Here is an 18,875-nt window from a genome sequence, read left to right as displayed (position 1 = left end):
AGAACCGTTGTATGAATGGCGGAAGAGAGGTGGAGATGGAAACGGGAGTGGTGGTGGAGAATTGAGGTTGATTGAGGTCGATATAACGGGCGTTGAAGGGCAGGTGCGGTTCTCCAGGCTGTCGGTGTCAATGTGTGAGAGAACGCAGGCGCAGAGGCACGCTCGCTCGCTCGCTCGGGCGGGACGAGACGAGACGACATGGACATGGAAGACGAACCTACCAACGCTGCTGCGACAGAAGCTTAACCCAACGCCAGAGGACAAGTATCTGTAGTTTGTCCACCTCCAGTCGAGTGCACAAAACGTCATTCACATCAAGTACACAATCATTCACTCCAGTCCGAGTCTGGCCCAGTGACACACCATGACCACCCAACCCTCGCTTAATCAGCGTCGGCCCTCGCGCGGCGTTGCCATCACCACCGTCGGAGCTGCCGCCGCTCTCCTCGTCGCCATCTTTGCTGTCTTCTTCCCAAATTCCTTGCAGCAGGTCATGCTTCGCGCTTCGCAGCCGTCGACATGGGCCCCACGCTCCCTCTCTCTCGCCCGCTGGCGTAGCGCCTCCACCGTCACCAACCTCAAGCAGTATCCCGCTGTTGGCGAGCGCATCCATGGCTTTACCTTGAAGCGCGCAAAGCACTTTCCAGAGCTCGAGCTTACCGCTTTACACCTCAACCATGACAAAACCGGCGCAGAATACCTCCACGTCGCCCGCGACGACTCCAACAATGTCTTTACCATTGGATTCAAGACGAACCCGCCGGATGACACCGGAGTGCCGCACATTCTCGAGCACACGACCCTTTGCGGCAGTGAGAAGTTTGTTGACACGCCCTGCCCCGGAGCCATGACTGACAGCTCAGGTATCCGGTCCGCGATCCCTTCTTCAAGATGTTGCCGCGATCGCTGTCCAATTTCATGAACGCCTTTACCTCGTCCGACTACACCAGCTACCCGTTTGCCACCATAAACCCGCAAGATTTCAAGAACCTCATGTCCGTCTACCTCGATGCGACCCTGCGACCTCTCCTCAAAGCTAGCGACTTTACCCAAGAAGGCTGGCGCATCGGTCCCGAGAACCCGCTGGAGGAGGCTTCTGCCAACAATCAACTGGCGTTCAAGGGTGTCGTGTACAACGAGATGAAGGGTCAAATGTCAGACGCAAGCTACCTCTACTACATTCGCTTCCAGGATCAAATATTCCCTGCCATCAACAACTCTGGTGGCGACCCGCAGAAAATCACGGACTTGACACACGAGCAACTCACCAAGTTCCACGCCGACCACTACCACCCGAGCAACGCTAAGATCTTTACCTACGGTGACTTTCCGGTTCAAGACCATCTCAAGGAAATAAATGCGCAGCTGGAAAAGTTTGACAAGATCAAGGTCGACACGGATATCAAGGTTCCCATCAGCCTAGCGCAGGGTCCGCAAAACGTCACGGTCAAGGGTCCGATTGACCCGCTGGTTCCGGCAGACATGCAGTACAAGACTTCAACGGCGTGGTTGGTCGGTGATACTTCCAACATTCTGGAGACGTTCTCTCTGGGTGTGCTCTCGTCTCTACTCCTCGACGGCTACGGCTCTCCCCTGTACCGCGGGTTGATTGAGGCGGGTCTTGGGCCGGACTGGAGTCCAAACACTGGTTTTGATACTTCTGGCAAAGTTGGAATCTTTTCAGTTGGCCTGAATGGTGGCAAGAAGGAGGATGTGCCCAAGGTCAAGGAGGCCCTCTTCAAGACTTTGAACGAGACCAAGGAAAAGGGCTTCCCTCAAGAAAAGATTGACGGAATTCTCCATCAGCTCGAGCTTAGTCTGAAGCATAAGACCGCCAGCTTCGGTATGGGCTTGATGTCGCGGCTGAAGCCGGGTTGGTTCAATGGCGTGGATCCTTTTGAGTCTTTGGCGTGGAACGACACCGTTGAGGCATTCAAGAGAGAACACGCAAAAGGAGGCTACCTCGAGCGACTCTTGGAGAAGTGGCTCTTGAATGACAACACCCTAACCTTCACCATGGAGCCGTCAGAGACTTACGCGCAAGAGTTGGCTGCCGAAGAGGCCAGCCGACTTGCTTCAAAGATTCTCGAAACCACCAAGCAGTTTGGATCGGAAGAAGAGGCCAAGAAATTCTTGGAGAAACGCGAGCTTGACCTTCTCGAAGAACAAGAGCGCGGTCGGAACCAAGATCTCAGCTGTCTTCCCACACTTCGCGTCAAGGATATCTCGCGGCGCAAGGAGAAGAAGCCCGTGCGGGACAGCGCAGTAGGTGACGTCAAGGTCCAGTGGCGAGAGGCCGCGACCAACGGCTTGACGTACTTCCGCGCTGTCAATGTGCTCAAGGACCTCCCTGACGAGCTGCGCGAACTGATTCCTCTCTTCAGCGACTCCATCATGAGACTCGGCACCAAGAACAAGACGATGGAGGAGCTTGAAGACTTGATCAAGCTCAAGACTGGTGGTATCGGTGTGGGATATCACTCGACCACCTCTCCCAAAGCCATCAATGACTTCGAAGAGGGTTTGGTACTGTCTGGGTATGCCTTTGACCGCAATATCCCAGCTATGTACGAGCTTCTAAACACAGTCATCCGCGAAACCAACTTTGACGGGCCTGAGTCTGAGAAGAAGATTCGCCAACTCCTCCAGGCTTCGGCAAGCGGTGCAGTCGATGCCATTGCAAGCTCCGGACATGGCTTTGCCCGGCGATTTGCAGAGGCCGGACTGACGCCCGCATCAAGGTTGCGCGAGCAAACTGCGGGTCTGTCTCAGGTAAAACTGACTGCGGACCTGGCTGCTCGTGGTGACTCGGAATCCTTGGCCGATGTCGTCTCGAAGCTCAAGACCATTCAAAAGCTGGCCATTGCCAACACTAAAAACATGCGCGTCGCGCTGACCTGTGGCACCGAAAGCTCGAGGACAAATGAGCAGGAGCTGCAAAAGTTCCTCTCTTCGATGCCCACCAATGCGACCGAAATGCCCACCGTATCCCGCCTCACCTCCTACCCTCGTAACGCCAAGTCATTCTTCCCGCTCCCGTACCAAGTCTACTACTCGTCTCTCGCACTTCCCACCGTGCCCTACGTCGACGGCAAGGGCGCACCTCTTCAAATTCTGGCCCAACTCCTCACTCACAAGCACTTGCACCACGAGATTCGCGAAAAGGGCGGAGCTTACGGTGGTGGTGCCTATGCCAACGGCCTAGGTGGCACGTTTGGCTTTTACAGCTACCGTGACCCCAACCCGCAAAACACGATGCGCATCATCAACGAGTCGGGAGTGTGGGCGCGGGACCGCGAGTGGACGGAGGGCGAGCTCGAGGAAGCCAAGCTGAGTGTATTCCAGTCAGTGGATGCGCCCGAGAGCGTGAGCCAAGAAGGCATGAACCGGTTCTTGAGCGGAGTAGACTATGAGATGCAACAGAAGCGGAGAGAACAGCTACTGGACGTGTCGGTTCAAGATGTCAGAGAAGCAGCACAGCACTTTTTGGTAGACGGCGTGGCCAAGAGTAATGTTGCTGTATTGGGCGAGAAGAAGGACTGGGTAAATAAGGACTGGGAGGTTAGAGACTTGGGAATGGCAGAGTCGTCTTAGGGGCGTTGACAGGCGTCGGCGGAAGCGCAGCAAAAGGTACAGTCTTGAATATTGAAGATGTTGACGAGATTATGTCAGCGTATGTAGAATCCACTCATCTACTCGTTTGCACTTTCTTTCCTTCTACTCTCCAACACGCGCAACAGAACAGATTACAAACGCAGCGTCTCCGACCCTCAATGTCGGCAGTCGTTGCAGCATCTATTGGTGCTCACGCGCAAGATTGATCCTTCAAGTGCTGGCATCGCAGAACCCCGGCTGCCTGGTGGTCCTCGGTGTTGGGTGTTTGGACGGCTTCGTGGTCACAGACCTGCGAGTGACGATTTTCTCACTACGCGGACTAAGCCGCGTGGACATGGCCAATTGAGTTGAGCTGGAATATTTTTGCAAAAATAATTGAATTTCTATTTGTCTGCCAATGAAAGGCATTGGATTTGGTCGAGCTGCCCGTTTCGTCATATTGAGCCTCGGCGCGCCGCAACGCGCTTTCGCGTCGCCCGCGCGAAATGCCTGTCCAACCTTCAACACCTACACCACCAATGCGCAACCACGCCAGAGCTGCATAGCCCGTTTTCTGCCCCTTTCCTATCCAGCCATGGCCATTCCCGAATATCCCATCGACTTGCTACAGTCTCCATCGTACGCTACGCCTCGGTGCAGAAAATGCGCCGCCGCTGACTTGCCGCAGCACCTCCGAGTTCCCCGCCATAGAACGACCGCACACACCGTCCTACCAGCCTCTCCACACATTTGCCCTGCCAAAGGGCCAAGATAGACACTATGTGCAGCAGTATGCAGACATGTATTTCCTGCGGCTGGCGCAGCTCAAGCCGATTGTTGAGCAGGTGGCCGAGGAGGCGTGGGAAGGCTTCCAGGTAGGACCCGCAAGAGCAAAGGAATGGGACAACTCTGATATACTGTGCAAAGATTGCGGGCGAGAGGGCACGGCGGGTGGATCGCGTGTTGGATGTGAGGCAGGGCCAGGCATGTTGGGTCGTCGGCACCGTGTTCATGCAGATGGCCCTGAAGCCGGACGTGCTGGATGATATTTCCAAAGAGGCGAGCCTCTCAAGCCTTTTGAGATTCCCACATGCTGACTCGGCGTAGCACTGGATAGCAGCGCCTCCGCCGCGAGAAAAGTACGCGTCTCCCGACGGCAATGGCGACGAAGTTATGCTGGAGGACGAGTCGGGACGCCTCCACATATCTGGCGGCATCCTCCAAGACCACCCTCTTGTGACGGGTGCCATCATTGCGGCCATTGGCAGCGAAAACAAGCACGGCGTCTTTGAAGTCATCGACATTCGCGTGGCAGACTTGCCGCCGCAACCAGAGCGCTGGGCCCTCACGCAATCACCAAGCAAAAAGGCACCCTCTTCCTCCAAAAAAGTCGCCATAGTCAGCGGCCTCAACATCTCCGGCACTTCTGCCGACTCCATCGCTCTCGATCTCCTCCTCGAATTCCTCCTTGGCGAAGCCGGCGACGCATCCAGCGCCTCGCAAATAACGCGGCTCATCATCGCGGGCGACTCCATCTCGAAAGGCTCGCCCATACCCACTCGCGAAGACCTGGCTGCGCGCAGCAAGACTGGCGGCAGCGCTACGGGCGCCGCGGCGCGCAAATTCGGCTACGATGCCTCGGCGTACAACGCAGCACCCATCGAGCGGCTGGATGCGTTTCTCGCCGAACTGCTGCCCAGCATCCCCGTCACGATTCTGCCCGGTGCCAGCGACCCAGCCAACGTGGCGGTTCCGCAGCAGCCCCTGCATCCGGCGCTGTTCCGGCAGAGTCGCGCGTACATGAAGTCGCCTGCTTCGGGCGACGAGGGCGAGGCCGGCTGGCTGGATGCAGTGACAAATCCGTGGGAGGGCGAGGTCGAGGGGTGGAGAGTGCTTGGGAGCGGCGGCCAGAATGTCAATGACGTAGCAAAGTACGTGGGTGTGAGTGGAGGAGCAGGAGCAACATCAGGAGAGACCATGGACGTGGATAGCGAGGGCGCCGTTGCCAAAGGTCAAGCAAGTACAGACGACACGGACCGCTGCGAGCTGATGGACGCGCTCCTCCACTGGCGCTGCGTTGCTCCTACGGCGCCGGACACGCTTTGTGAGTACCCTTCCCCCTGACACAACCTCGCTCGCCCCCACCCACCCCCATCACAGTAACCGAACTGACAAAACCACCGCACCAAACAGGGTCCTACCCCTTCCAAGACGACGACCCCTTCCTCCTCTCCCGCTGCCCGCACCTCTTCTTCGCCGGCAACCAGCCGCGCTTCGGCACCGAGCTGGTCCAGGGCCCGGCCGGCCAGCGCGTCCGCATCGTCTCGGTGCCGCGCTTCTGCGACTCGGGACTCGTCGTTCTGGTCGATGTTGCGGGAGGGAATGGCGAGGATGGCGAGGTGTTGGGTGTTGAGGTCGTTAGGGTGGTTGCGGAGTGAGGGAGGGGATGATGGGGTGGTGGAGGCTGTGTGGAGGCGCTGGGGCATGGGCGAGTTGGCAGAAGGGTTGGGGATTGAAGAACATTGCACTCAGGACAGAAAGTCCAATTGCGATGGCGATGGCAGCGGCAGCATTACCCAGACTCGATCGGTCCGTCGCGGGACCTGCGTCGTCCCAATATCAAGCAAAAAAAAGGCGGCGAAGAGGAACACGCGCCATTTCTGGAATCAAAGTCTTTCCAGACTGTTCGCCTACATCAACATCTCACCATCTACACGCGCGCCTGTCTTTCCGTCTGCTATGTAGGTGATGGATTGATTGATACCTAGGTCATCTGGTAGGTAGGGACCGGCACCACGACACCACACCCGCTTGTGCATCCCCACTCAATCAACCCCCAGACGTCCCATCTTTCCTATTCTTTCCATTGAGATCCGTTCCCCCTTACTGCTCATTCGCCGCTGTCCACATTCTATAGGGAAAGTCGAGGTATAGGGATTGTACTGGACGCCGCCGCGGTAGGTTATTGTTGCTGCTGCGAGACGCTGGGCATGGCGGACGCTCTCGAGGTTTCCGTTGCCATTGTGGAAAAAGTGCAAAAGTTGGAAGTGGTGATGGTGGAAGAGGCGCTTTTCAGTTTCCTTTGTCGTCTGAGAGGTGCGGGTAGTGGGGGTGCGCGCGGGATTCGATGACTCCATGAGCGCTGGTGCTGTTGCCATCATCAATGTCCATGGTGTCGTGCGCGCGTCGGCTGAAGACTCCTCGTGTGCCGCCTTCATCGCCGTCATCAATGGTAATGTTGTTGTGCGCGCGTCGTGCAAAGACAAAGACTCCTTGCGTACCTCCATGGTCGGCGTGCGCGCGTGGTCCGGCAACTCCCTGCATGCCGCCATCATCAGGGGACAAGGTGGCCATCAGGTCGGTACGGGCTGCAGCCTCCTTCTTCTCCTCCTGCTTGGCGCGTTCTCGCTTTTCTTTGCGCAACTGCTCAAGAATCAAGTCGTCCAAGTGGTCTTCATTCTGCTTCTCAAAAAGGCGCAGCTTCTCCTCAATCTCGGCGTCGGTGAGTTCGGAGAACTCCCTTTTATCCTGAGCCTGGAAAAGCACCATGTGCTCCTTGAGCACGCGGTAGCGAAGCTTCTGCACCAATTCCTTGGGCAGAGCGGCCACGGCCTCCTTGCTCCTCCTCCTCTGCTCGTCGGCATCGAAGAACGGGTCCGTGTAGTTGTTGAGGGTGGACGAGGGCTGCGTCTCGATGCGGGTAGAACGGGGTTGTCTGGCGAAGACTTGCTGGGGTGCCGCTCTCTCGTACTCCTGCTCGAGCGTCTTGTTGAGACTCTCGAGCGTCATCCTCTGGGGCCAAGTGACGTTGGAAGGCATCGTCGGTTGCGGGGCGGTCGTTTTTGATTTGAGGGGAGGGTTCGCTTGAGAGAAATGTTTGCGATTCGGCCAAAGAGGAGGAAATTGCTGAGGTCGTTCTGCAAATGACGGGTGTCAATTGAGATGTAACGGTTGGAGAGAAAAGTTATCGCGAAGTGCTTGCACCCCATGGCCATGCGACGCTAGCCGAATCGGGTGCCTCTCCATCCAAACACCACCAGCGTCTGGCTTCGCTTGGGACAACATCGGGGCTTTCGGACTCGATGCCGTGTTTTTGCGCTTCTTGGTTTGGTTTTTCTCTCCATCTACCGTGCAAGAAAGAGAAGGATTGCGGTCGTCGGTACAGCGCAGCGCATGGAGATGAACATTTCACCGCGCGGCGCACACAGGTTTCCGGAACCCCACCGTCCTTCGCGCAACACCTCATGCCTGGCGACAACGACAATCATGTCGTCGATGATGTCGTCGTCAAGGTGGACATGCACAAAACCGGCCAGTCCTGCCTCTGGATTTTCTTCTCTACACCAAAATTCCTCGTTGCATTCGAGGGCTTCTAGCATCGAAGCCTGACATATCAAGCGAATTCAGTCGAGCTTTTTGCCTCTACGAGCCGGTAGGAAACCTCAAAGGTATTTCTTTCAAGATGGAATGTAGCTGACACGAAGGATTCTCCTAGTCACCTCGGCCAAATGGTTGCGCCACAGCAGACAATCCCAGAGATAGTCATTTACGGCCCGCCAGAGGAGCAGTCTGGACGTGCCCCCATCACTGACTACCCTCCGTCCTCTGGTCGTACTCCTACGAGCTTTGTGTCCTCTGCTGGCCGTAGTCCTCTCAGGAACACGTCCCCTACTTCCCGCACCTCGACCAGCTCTGCTGCTCCTTCGCGGCACTCTTCCTCTGGATACACGTCCTCTTCTGCTCGTACTTGTGCCAGCAACATGTCCCTTGCTGGCCGCACTTCTACAAGCTACACTGCCCGTTCGCGCTACTCTTCTTCTCCCTACGCCTCTGGCAGCGTCCCTTCTGGCTACGTCTCTCCATATCCCGCTCTACCCCACGACCGCATCGCCGCCAACAACAGCAACACCACCGACCTTCCATACCCAATCATGTCTACCAGCAACCACGCCACCCGCAGCTGCACCAACCCTGCGCACCGCAGCAGCAGCATCGTCCGCCCCTTGGACTTCAACAACGCGACGCCCCGCCCTACCTCGTCCACAGCCGGCACCAACTTCGATAACAGCCCGTTCGAGTACACGGAGCCCCCGACGGCCGACACTCCCCGCACGTGGATCAAGCTCAAGCCAGGCACTTCCATGACGCCCGTCGAGCTTGCCATCCTGAACAACCTGGGCGTCCTCATGGCGAGGGTGGATGCGCTCACCAAGCTGGTCATGGAGCGCGAGGAGAACGGCCATGGCGATGGCTATGGCGATAGCGATGATGATACGCAGCCGGAGAAGAAGGTCAAGCTCGAGGATGGTGCGGATCGTCGCTAAGGAGGTGAAGCTTCCTGTGCTCCCGCTCGTCCATACAGCTATTCGACTAATACGTTTGCTTGCGCTCCAGCGTGATTGGAAACTTGAAGCAGATGTTCCAAGGCTCGATGAGATTCATTTCTGGCGTGAGGAGGGCAAGCAGACGGCGGAATTCGACGGGATCCTTTGCTGCTGTACACTGTCTTGAGCCAGGTCCAAGGCCTTTGAGGAATCGTCAGGAGCACATTGGGGAATGATTGGAAGATTACCAAGTTCGCCCCGGCTTTGAGGCGCGTGTGTTGGACGTTTCCAGGCACATCTGGTGGTAGAAATTTCTTTCTTTCCTTTCCTTTCCTACAACATTAGTAGGCTTCCTCTAAGTCCTTCTCTGTTACCCATGTTGTTCGTGACCAATCCCACCACCAAAAGTACAGAATCTTGCACCATTCTTACCGAAGCTACCTCATTGCCTGTTGATTTGCCCGTATCTGCACACAGCTTCGTGTAGTGATCTCGTCGTTTTCTATCGACAACGTGCTTTGTGTGCCATGATTCTTCCATTCAGGTCGTCGACATTGATCAAAACAGTGACAACCCACCTTCCTTCTCCTCTTGCTCTCTTGACCATGCTAGTCGACCTTGATTCAGACGTGAATTTGAGCAGCAGGTTTCCTTCTAAGGGACAAAATCTCAACCCACACGTCGATGACACAACGTTCTCTGACCCTTCGCCAGACAACGACTGTGACAATCCAGCGAAAATCTGGACCGAGGCGGGCGCCAACACGTCTGTCTCCATGGATTTCTCGCGCAATACTGACCAACGGCCCCTCACTGCACCAAGCCGGGCATCGATCGTCCCTTCAAGACTCCACCGACGTCTTGGAAAGAGCAGCATTTTGCTCGGCGTCACATCGCCCCGCCACGGCGTCGGCCGTGGTCTGAGGCTCCATTTGCGATTTGCGATTGCGGTCGACGTTTCCAAAGCAAAGGAAGAGACGGTTCAGGAAGAGTGATCCCCTTGGTTGGCTCCAAGCCGACATGCATGCATTACTGGAGCAAGATGTTGAGCCTTGGGCCCACTGTGCTAGGAGGAGTAGAATGCTTTTCTTAAGTGGACAACGGGCGTAGCAGAGGGGGTAGGTGGGCGATGCCGTCCTTCTTCCCTAAACGTGTTCAGTAAAGAGGAATCTCCTGCGGACATCAGTTGAGTGGTTTCCTCTGAACGTGTGATGCAAGGTAGAACTCTAATGTTGTTGCTGCTGCTGCTGCCGCCGCGGGAGACACGATCTATTTCCCTACCCAGCGATACACTCGGTGTGTGAGCCATTGGCCTCGTGCTTCATCCCTCGTCCCATAAACATTTCTCTGCGTATCACACTATCCTCATGGTCATTCTGACTATTGGTCACCATCACATGGGCTTGTCATCCCAGTCCACCTCCATTTTACGACGATGTGATGATCAAGTGGACACGGTGCAAAAAGGCGCGCGCTCCCCGGGGCGGGGGGGGGAATCTCTCAGGCTAGGCATTCGTAAACGCAGAGGACAAACAGACTTGGGTAAGCATGCGAAGATATCTTCGCGATTCAGAAAAAGTTTCATCTCTTGGAGGAATTGGGGAAGATGGGTCGGTTGAAAGCAAGAGTGGGTCTCAAAATCAACCCTTACAGTAGAGTCCACATGGAGATGTCATACTCATAGGCGGTCTTTGCGATGATTCTGTCTGCCTTGACGGAAACAGAGATTGCCCAAAAGCCGTTCCCTAGGTAGAGGTACTCATGAGAATTGGGCAAAGACAAGTGTCGCTCTTGCGGCTACCAAGAACCCGCCGGATTCTTGACTTGAATCTGAACCTGAACCCCTTTCTGCTTGTGGGCAACAGCTCCGGCAGCGAGAAGGAAATGTCTCAAAGAGATGTGTGCGACTTTTTTCGTCGAGCAGTCGCAGTGCCATCAGGGCCTTTTTCTTGGACCAGCCGCCTGCCATGAGAGCATTGATGAATCATTACGTGCAAAATCGTCTACCCAGCCCAAGAACCCGAGCCAAAGGCCCATTCTCGAATCTCTGCGGCCTTCTGGCATCTCAACCTCACTCCACCAGGGACCAGTCAGCAGGCCATGCGGAGACGGTGGCGACTGGCACGCTCAGGGCTCAGTTTCAACGTGGTGTCTCAAGCGGACAAAGAACCCATGAAGCCGTCAGATGAGAGATCAATCTCAACTGCAAAGCGCGGTTCTTTTGACGTTTCTGATGCAGTTCGGTGGTGGATGCGTACGACACACCACCACGAGGAAGGCAGCGCCGCGTACAACGTCGTCTACATGGCACGCTCACTGCAGCCGATTGGAAGAGGGTCAGTCGGTCGCCGAGCGTTTCTTTTCTGCCATCATGTTCGAGAACGGAGGACGACCGAACCCGCCCCAACGGCGCCGCTGCATGGTGCGACCCCATTCAGCGGAGAGCGTCACTCTATCGTCTGCGCGTGCATCATGCGGGGGCACGTGAGAAGATTGATTATTGCGAAGGAATGTGCTTTTCGTCGAACCGTGATGGCTGGGCTTGATCGCGTGTTGTGCAGGTTATGCACGGCAGATAAATGGAGCAAGAGAGCGACGGCGAGCATGGCACTGACGGTGGCGAGACGGCAAAAGCAAAAAAGACAATGGCAGAGGAAACAAATAATGATCAAACGAAAAGACCACCGACGATCCTAACGGACGACGTGCATGCATGACTTACCAACGAGCCGGGCAAAAGCACTTCCCACGATCCGGCTGCTCGGGTGCGGTGGATCCATAGTCTTCTTTTTCGAGACTTCTGCACCATCGACACGCACACCCGCTGCAGCTTATTCGCGCTGACTCGGGCACAGTGCGTGTTCAACGTACTAGCACATGCAACTGCCATCAGCCAGCGCAGAAGCCCTGAAACAAGCCAACGGCTGTGCAAACACCAACATCTGAGATGGATGGGCGAAAGACAAGTAGCCTCGGCTCGACAAGACAAGTCCTTCCGCGGTCCGGGTTCGTATCGGAAAGACGGAACGAGCAGGCAACAACAGCTGGCTCTGATGGATGAAGGATTGAATCCACGCCTCGTCAGCGGGCTCGGAGACTGCTTGCGAGTATTGATGAGCGGCTCGTCGATAGATCAATATCCGGGTCGGATGAAGCAGCCCCACCGCCACGCTGGAGACGTGTATCTAAAGGATCCCTTAGGCCGACTATCTGGCTAGTAGTGAGGCCAGAATCGATAGGTAGATTGACTATTTTAGACTGGGTATTCTGGTCCATCCGGATGGATGATTGACAGCGCCAGCGGCGCGGCACCGCGGCTGTGAGATTAGGTCGCAGCCGGCACCTAAATAGTCAACTAGTAGCAGGGCAAGGAGCACATGTGCGTCCGTACTCATCACCTTGATGCAAATCCGCTGGGGGATTCCCTAGCTGCCGCGCGCGAAGCCCCGACAAGGTGTAGCGTGCTTGGTGGAGTCGTGAAAGAAAAAAAGGAATCCTTGAGGGCATCAAGGTGAGGGATGTGCTGCTGTGGCGTGGCGCCATGGGCTGAAGTACAGGCAGAGTCCCTGATTGAGAGGACGTGGCAGGCGCCACAATGCAGCCGGATCCGAGAGATGCATGAAGTGGTGCTTTTTTCAAGTGTTGGACGCCATGGCGCAATGTCTGAGGGCAGTTTCGGGAAGGATGCAGCCAGGCGCGCGTAGACCTGTGTAGAGGGATGGATGCCGTGCGGTTGGTGTTGAACTGTGGCGGAGCGCCGCGACGCCATGAGATTTGCACAATCGCTGCCATTGCGCCGCGTTTCAGGTCCGCCGTGACGTGCAGCAACAACGTCTCCAGCCTTGCTGGGCAGAGTCAACATGAGGGATGCTTGTCTTGTTCTGTCGGCCCTTTGCTGTCTCGAGGGTGCAGCCCTATCGTGCGCCTTGCTTTGAAGTATTTTCAGAGTCCCAAAATGACGTCCGGTGCAGAGAAGACGTCTACGGGAAGATGGCCGTTGTGGACGCGAGCCTGTGGTCTAGAAGTCAGCTTTTGCTTCAAGTTCTACCCCAGCATGGATCTTTCCGTTCAGTCCACCGCCGAGGGCATCCACCACCGCCGCAAGGTACCAAGTCTGATTGAAATGCAAATATGAAAGTTGTGCAAGACTTTGTTGCTCGACACGTCATCACGTGACTGACCAGGAAATGCCTTTACAGCTCTTGGCTAGAACGTTGTCCATTGTGGTGGAGCAATGGCGGTGCTCTCTGCCCACTTGACAAGGCCTAGAGGAATCTGACAAGGCCAGCTGAAGAAGCCCCGAGATCCAAAACTTGGAGGACCACTTTGCTAGTCCTGAGTCTGGACTGCCCGTGGCTGTCGAAGCCCACAAAGTGATGTCAGCTTGACTCGCGATCGACTTGAACCTTGCTTGGCCGCGATGAAGCCGGTCCATTTTGAGTCTTGACGATGATTTGCAAACAGCCAGGAGGGTGGAGGAGTAGTTGTGAGCTAAGCCCTGTGGCCTTGTCGGCATGACATCACCGGTCGTCTGGGATAGCCTCACACCTCACAGCCTCTGTCGCGAGATGTTGGCACCAACTGTGCCTGAGGCTTCCATCTGGCATCTTTGGCGATTGGACATGGTTCGCTTGAGAATTGATTCAGTCCTTCAACGATGAAGTTCGTGAAGTAGGCAATGGCGTTGCAATAAAACCAGTCTGAGGAGCTCGCGTGCTTGAATAGTTGGAGCCAGACATGACATATTCTTTCAGCAATCATGAATGCAGCTTAGAGACTGTGGAAGGAGAATGACGAAGCTTTTCCCACTTGATCAGAACAGATTGACGATGTGCAGACGTGGTGTTGGTTTGGTGACGGTCTCAAGCTGTGGTGCGGTGGCGGGAGAACCGCGGTCCGGCAACAGAAGGAGCTCCGGCTCCAGCTTCCCGCGCCGTCTGACTTCAACGCGTCTCATCAGCCTCAGCTTTCCACTTTTGACAAAACATCAACAACACACGAATCCTCAAAATGTCCATAGTATCGATCGAGTCGCCGTCCCAGCTGTCCTCCCTCCTCAGCTCCTCGCGCATAGTCGTCATAGACTGTAAGTGCAGCTCCCGTCGCTCGATTGCCCCGCCCCCGCCATGAGTTTACGGAGCTCCCCGCAACAATATGTGAAGTCGTACTGACCTTCTCCCAGTCTATGCGGACTGGTGTGGACCATGTAAGGCGATAGCGCCCGTCTACGCCCAGCTGGCCAGCTCCCTCTCGCGCCCCAATGTCATCACCTTCACCAAGGTCAACACCGACACCCAGCAGCAGGTGGCGCAAAGCTACAATATCACCGCCATGCCGACCTTTTTGATCCTCAAGAACGGCCGCGAGGTCTCGCGCATAAAGGGTGCCAACGGCAAGGAGCTCTCGGAAGCAGTCAAGAAGCTGGCCGCCGAGGCGGAATCGTCGTCTGGGTCCGGCGGTTTCGGTGACGTGGGGTCGAGCTCCGGCGGATGGGCGGGCGCTGCCTTGCCGCGCGGCTACAGCGACATAACTGAGCAGGTGGATGTGCGCGGACTGGACCTGTTGAACGCGGATACCGAGGCGGCGGGCACTGCACGCACGCTGTTTGAGACGAGCAAGCCGTCGGGCCTGGCTGGCAAGGGCAAGGCTACGGACCGCGACTGGGTCGAGAGCGACACGGACGAGCAGCTGATGCTGTTCGTTCCGTTCCAGAGCACGCTGAAGCTGCACACGATTCATCTCACGTCGCTGCCGGGCAAGTCTGAGGATGACGACGATGAGGCGCCGATGCGGCCGCGCACCATCAAGCTCTTCACCAACCGCGCGCACAACCTGGGCTTCGAGGAGGCCGACGACATTCCCGTCACGCAAGAGATTTCGCTCAAGCCCGAGGACTGGGACGAGAAGACCGGAACGGCCAAGCTGGAGCTGCGCTTCGTCAAGTTCCAAAACATCACGTCGGTCGTCATGTTTGTCGTGGATGGTGAGGGAGACGGCGAAAAGGTGCGCCTGGACCGCATCCGGTTAATAGGAGAGTCGGGCGAGAAGCGGGACATGGGCAAGCTGGAGAAGATTGGACACGACGATGCTTAGAGCAGAAGCAGGATTGCCGAGGGAATTGGATGGGTGGTAGGGACAGCAACACAAGTCAGAGATGGTAATGACCGTGGTTGCATTGCGGGTATTGGATGGGATTATGATCAAACAAGAATAAAAATTCGGCTGCCATGTTTAGCACCGCGCGCACTGTCCGTCCACCCATCATCTCATCATTTCGCGCGCCAGCACATGGCCATCGGGTGGCCATTCGATGGTGTTTTGCGACGATGAGCATGATTGTGGTTGTCGCCCATGCATCGTCCTCTAGACCACACTCAGCCACCAGCAGCATTATTTTTTATTTTTAGCTCGACAAAACGTCCAACATTAGCAGCAGCAGCGGCAGCAGCAACGTGAGATTGAACAGAGGAGGAGCAAATAACAAGCGCCCAGGTATCGAGCTGCCTCTGGCTCGTCTCATCGCGCGGGCTGCTTGCTGCTGCGTCTAGTCTTGGTGCTGCGGCTTATGGCTACGCAACATTTCGGTTTGCTTGCTCCATTTCGTCCCGCGAAACCGTGGTTCCGATAAGCCCAGCCCAGCCCAACAACAACGCCTCCGCGTTCCCGTCTTCTCGCCGGAGCTTTTGTCTTTTGTCGGGTCCATTCACAGAGCGCGCTGACCGGCCGGCCGGCCGATGTTCATGTACGTCTGCAGCTAGGCTGTTGTTGGGACGCTGCCAGGCTGCGCTGGAAATAGAGTACGTGTGTATGCAGTGGATGGGTGCAGTGTACTGCCACCGCCCGCGACGCCGGTTGGGGAAGGCGGGCAGGCAGGCAGGCAGGCCGTGGAGACGAGGCCACATGGCTGCGCTGCAAAACGTGGTGCGCACGCGGCGTGCCTTCTAGAGCGGGAAGGGACTTGAGCTCTGGTGTTGAGCGCGGACAGGGAGCGTTCAGGCTTTGCAGGGCTGGGATCAGCATCTCATGACAGCAGTAGCAACAGTGGCAGCGGCTCCAAGCAGGCACACAAGGAGCATTCGAGTGCTTATGCCATGAGGAGCGATTTTCAACATGTTGTTTTGCAACAGTGAGTCTTGCGGGAGTCCCGCTGGCGGGAGTCTTGACGTGCACGTGGTCGCGTGTTGAGGCTCCAAAAATTTTTCCCATACACGTAGACGACGGCTGTTGTCTATCATTTGACTCTGGCCAGCAAATTGAGCTGCGCAGGTCGTGATGCCCAACTTCCTGTGTACGCGCAAGAGCGCAAGACGAAAATTGCGATCCGCTAGTCTGTACATAGCCTCAAACGGCAGCAGCAACAGATACAACCGCCACATGCAGAAAGAGGTACACACGCGTCTGGCAGGCGCGCTCAGTAGAAAACACACAAAGGAAAAATACATCACCAAAATTTAGTATGTCCAATCACTGCTACCAACGCCAGCGCCATTAGAACAGGCAGCCGCCGCAAAGTGTTTCAGTGACCGGTGTGCAATATATTCGCTTTGGGGGACGTTTGACACCTGCATCGACCATGGAGGCAAGCACAGCAGGCCCGGTTAGGGGCCGCGCGCAATCAGAGCAAGTAACGTGGGAAACTCAAATAGTCCCCGCCGCATTAGAGAAAAAAAAAAGAAGAAGAAGAAGAAGCGCGCAAGCGCTGAGCCCGAGGGTGCGAGGAGTTTTGAGCTCGCGATTTGCGCACAGACCACTTGATACTGGAACAACAGTTATTCCTGCGCCGGCGCTGCTAGCGCCATGCTACGCGAGCTGAAGGGCTTTTTTTTCTCTGGCGCGTCGCCAGTTGCTTGACAAAACCAGGCCGGTGATGACACGATGCCTACGGTGTCGTGCAAAATTTTAATAGGAAGAGAATGACCTGGCGATGCTGGGCATGACTTCAAAAGACACTATCTGAGGCCGTTTTGTTCTTCTTCTACTCGTTCTATTGGAAAGCATTCGTTCGTTGGCACTGCTTGGATATTCGAGGGCGCGCTGCTGGTGCCGCTTGAGGAGAGACGCGAGTACATAGCAGAACACAGTGGATCGCGAAGGAAATCTCAAGTCCAAGGCAGCGCGGAGGTGCTTGAATGCTCCTTGTAGTTGTGCTTCTATGCCTGGCCTCGAGGTGCTTGAATGCTCACTGTCTGTACTTACAGACAACATCCTCCTTTGGTGATTTCAAGCCTCAGGTGCGGTGCGCGAACTTTTGGCGCTAAGCCTCGGAGTCGACATTCTTCCATCCATCGTTGTGCCGACTAGCTGGGACGGCAAACTTCAATTGCGACTGGTTCTACAACGTTTTCAGCCGCTACTTGCTCACATCTCGTCTCGTCTCGTGTCGTCTCGTCTCAGCTCCCCAAAGCGTACACAAGAGACGAGCGGGCGAAAAAAAAAAAAAACCGCCGTGGACGAGTCGCATTCACTATTTACTCGCCGTCGCCGTCGCCTCGCCTCGAGCCCTGCCCGGGCACACCCACCTAGTCGTGAGACTCGACTGGCAGAGCCGAGGGAGGCGCTCGCATCGGCTGGGATACATACTACCACGCGGGCGTACGGTACAACATTGGGGGAAAAAGACATCTCGATCGTACAACCAACACCGGTCGAAGGAAGGAAGAAATTTTCCGCCTGCCTGCCTGCCTGCCTGCCTGCTTATTTCCCTTGGGTCGTCCATCATCGCCTCTGCCGTGCCTCGATCCAATAATCTCATGCCCATGTGCGCGCCGCCGCCGTCGTCGTCGTCGAGCTAGGTTGGGTGGTGGGTGGCGCATCTGCCTTGGCTTGCCCTGCCTTCCCCACGACCTAGGTATCGTCCATCACATCGGTCTTTTTTTAAACCCGCAAATAAAGACCACCATGTGCTGCGCGATGCGTTGATTGGGGCGCGCAAATGGGCAAACCGCGCTTTCCCCAGGTGCGTTTGTCTCCTCGCGTCGCCCACACATGCGCTGCGCTGCGTTGCTGCTGCTGCTGCACAGCCTCCGCCGCTCCAGCTCTTTTGGGCGTCTCATCTCCGTTGCCGACCTCACCCGCCGTCCATTTTTGGGGCTGAGCTGATTTCGCTGACGAGGCAAGCGAAAAGAGGTCTATCACGAATGAGTCGACAGGTGGTGGCGACGGGGAGAGCGAGCGCAAGGCAAGCAAGCAAGCGGCCATGTGTACATGTATTGAGTGGGTGGTGGTAGTGGTGTGGCGCCGGCCGCCGCGATGGATGCTGAGGCTGTGCTTGTACCTGGTTGTGCGGACATGCTGGATATGCGCAACAAATTGGCCAGCTGGGCAACGACCGCATGGTTGGAGTATGTACATGTAGTTAGTTACCTGGTGGGATTGGGGAGCGCGGTTCCATCTGACTGCCCGCCCGCCCTCGCCGTCGGTGATGCAGCAGCCCCCCGGATCATGACAACATGGACACGCCAGGCAGAACGGCAAGAGAAAAATTTCTGGACCATCTCTCGTCACATGCAAGAAAAGTCAAAAATTGACAACAACAGCCAAACAGAACAAACAGAGAATCAGACACGAGCAAACATCATCCGACCGACGTCGATACTCCAAACGCATCAAACACATCCACCTACTGTACAATCCAATCCCACACTGTCCATTACTCACGTTGAACCATCTGCGATACGCACAAACCAAATGCCGGCCGGCACACTGAACTGACGTCCCTATGGATATCCGCCCGCCACTTGCCATATCTCCGGTGGTGGACTGACATGGCAGACATGCTAGCTTGGCTGTCGTGAACCCGACAACCGACAACCTTCCAGAACCACCAAGCGAACGGACGGACAGCCCTTGCGGACGTACAGTCATGCTGTGCGCGAATGAACTACTACCTAAGTTATGCCCGGCGCCAGCGTCGTTTGGTCCAATGTTCATCAATGCTTCCATCAACAATATTCATGC

The 18,875-nt window shown here is 56.1% G+C and overlaps 7 protein-coding genes across 7 annotated transcripts; 5 read left to right on the top strand and 2 right to left on the bottom strand.

Moving 5' to 3' along the window:
* Positions 1–493: 493 nt before the first annotated feature.
* Positions 494–3,594, top strand: BKA78DRAFT_259354 (Metalloenzyme, LuxS/M16 peptidase-like protein; the record flags this gene model as incomplete). Its single annotated transcript, XM_066885363.1, has 2 exons — positions 494–819; positions 864–3,594. 2 exons carry the CDS (start codon positions 494–496, stop codon positions 3,592–3,594), a joined length of 3,057 nt encoding a protein of 1,018 aa, XP_066738497.1.
* Positions 3,595–4,121: 527 nt separating this feature from the next.
* BKA78DRAFT_58936 (DNA polymerase alpha/epsilon subunit B-domain-containing protein) lies at positions 4,122–6,429 on the top strand. The gene is made up of 5 exons (XM_066893426.1): positions 4,122–4,233; positions 4,283–4,469; positions 4,522–4,653; positions 4,702–5,698; positions 5,788–6,429. The coding sequence occupies exons 1-5, from the start codon at positions 4,190–4,192 to the stop codon at positions 6,030–6,032; spliced, it is 1,605 nt and encodes a 534-aa protein (XP_066738496.1). The 5' UTR covers positions 4,122–4,189; the 3' UTR covers positions 6,033–6,429.
* A 237-nt stretch (positions 6,430–6,666) lies between these two features.
* Positions 6,667–7,413, bottom strand: BKA78DRAFT_300291 (uncharacterized protein; the record flags this gene model as incomplete). Its single annotated transcript, XM_066887171.1, has 1 exon — positions 6,667–7,413. One exon carries the CDS (start codon positions 7,411–7,413, stop codon positions 6,667–6,669), a length of 747 nt encoding a protein of 248 aa, XP_066738495.1.
* Positions 7,414–8,102: 689 nt separating this feature from the next.
* On the top strand, positions 8,103–8,918 carry BKA78DRAFT_300290 (uncharacterized protein; the record flags this gene model as incomplete). Its single annotated transcript, XM_066887170.1, has 1 exon — positions 8,103–8,918. The coding sequence occupies one exon, from the start codon at positions 8,103–8,105 to the stop codon at positions 8,916–8,918; it is 816 nt and encodes a 271-aa protein (XP_066738494.1).
* Positions 8,919–10,212: 1,294 nt separating this feature from the next.
* On the top strand, positions 10,213–11,522 carry BKA78DRAFT_327708 (uncharacterized protein). The gene has a single exon (XM_066889544.1). It carries the CDS (start codon positions 11,104–11,106, stop codon positions 11,404–11,406), a length of 303 nt encoding a protein of 100 aa, XP_066738493.1. The 5' UTR covers positions 10,213–11,103; the 3' UTR covers positions 11,407–11,522.
* Positions 11,523–13,928: 2,406 nt separating this feature from the next.
* Positions 13,929–15,011, top strand: BKA78DRAFT_259690 (PITH domain-containing protein; the record flags this gene model as incomplete). Its single annotated transcript, XM_066885395.1, has 2 exons — positions 13,929–14,004; positions 14,101–15,011. The coding sequence occupies 2 exons, from the start codon at positions 13,929–13,931 to the stop codon at positions 15,009–15,011; spliced, it is 987 nt and encodes a 328-aa protein (XP_066738492.1).
* A 472-nt stretch (positions 15,012–15,483) lies between these two features.
* Positions 15,484–16,308, bottom strand: BKA78DRAFT_58915 (uncharacterized protein). The gene has a single exon (XM_066893425.1). It carries the CDS (start codon positions 16,122–16,124, stop codon positions 15,657–15,659), a length of 468 nt encoding a protein of 155 aa, XP_066738491.1. The 5' UTR covers positions 16,125–16,308; the 3' UTR covers positions 15,484–15,656.
* Positions 16,309–18,875: the final 2,567 nt, after the last annotated feature.

The sequence above is a fragment of the Phyllosticta capitalensis genome, assembly GCF_038381095.1.
Source record: "Phyllosticta capitalensis strain CBS 128856 chromosome Unknown BKA78scaffold_13, whole genome shotgun sequence".
Lineage (NCBI taxonomy): Eukaryota > Fungi > Ascomycota > Dothideomycetes > Botryosphaeriales > Phyllostictaceae > Phyllosticta > Phyllosticta capitalensis.
This window is presented reverse-complemented; position numbering and strand designations above follow the sequence as displayed.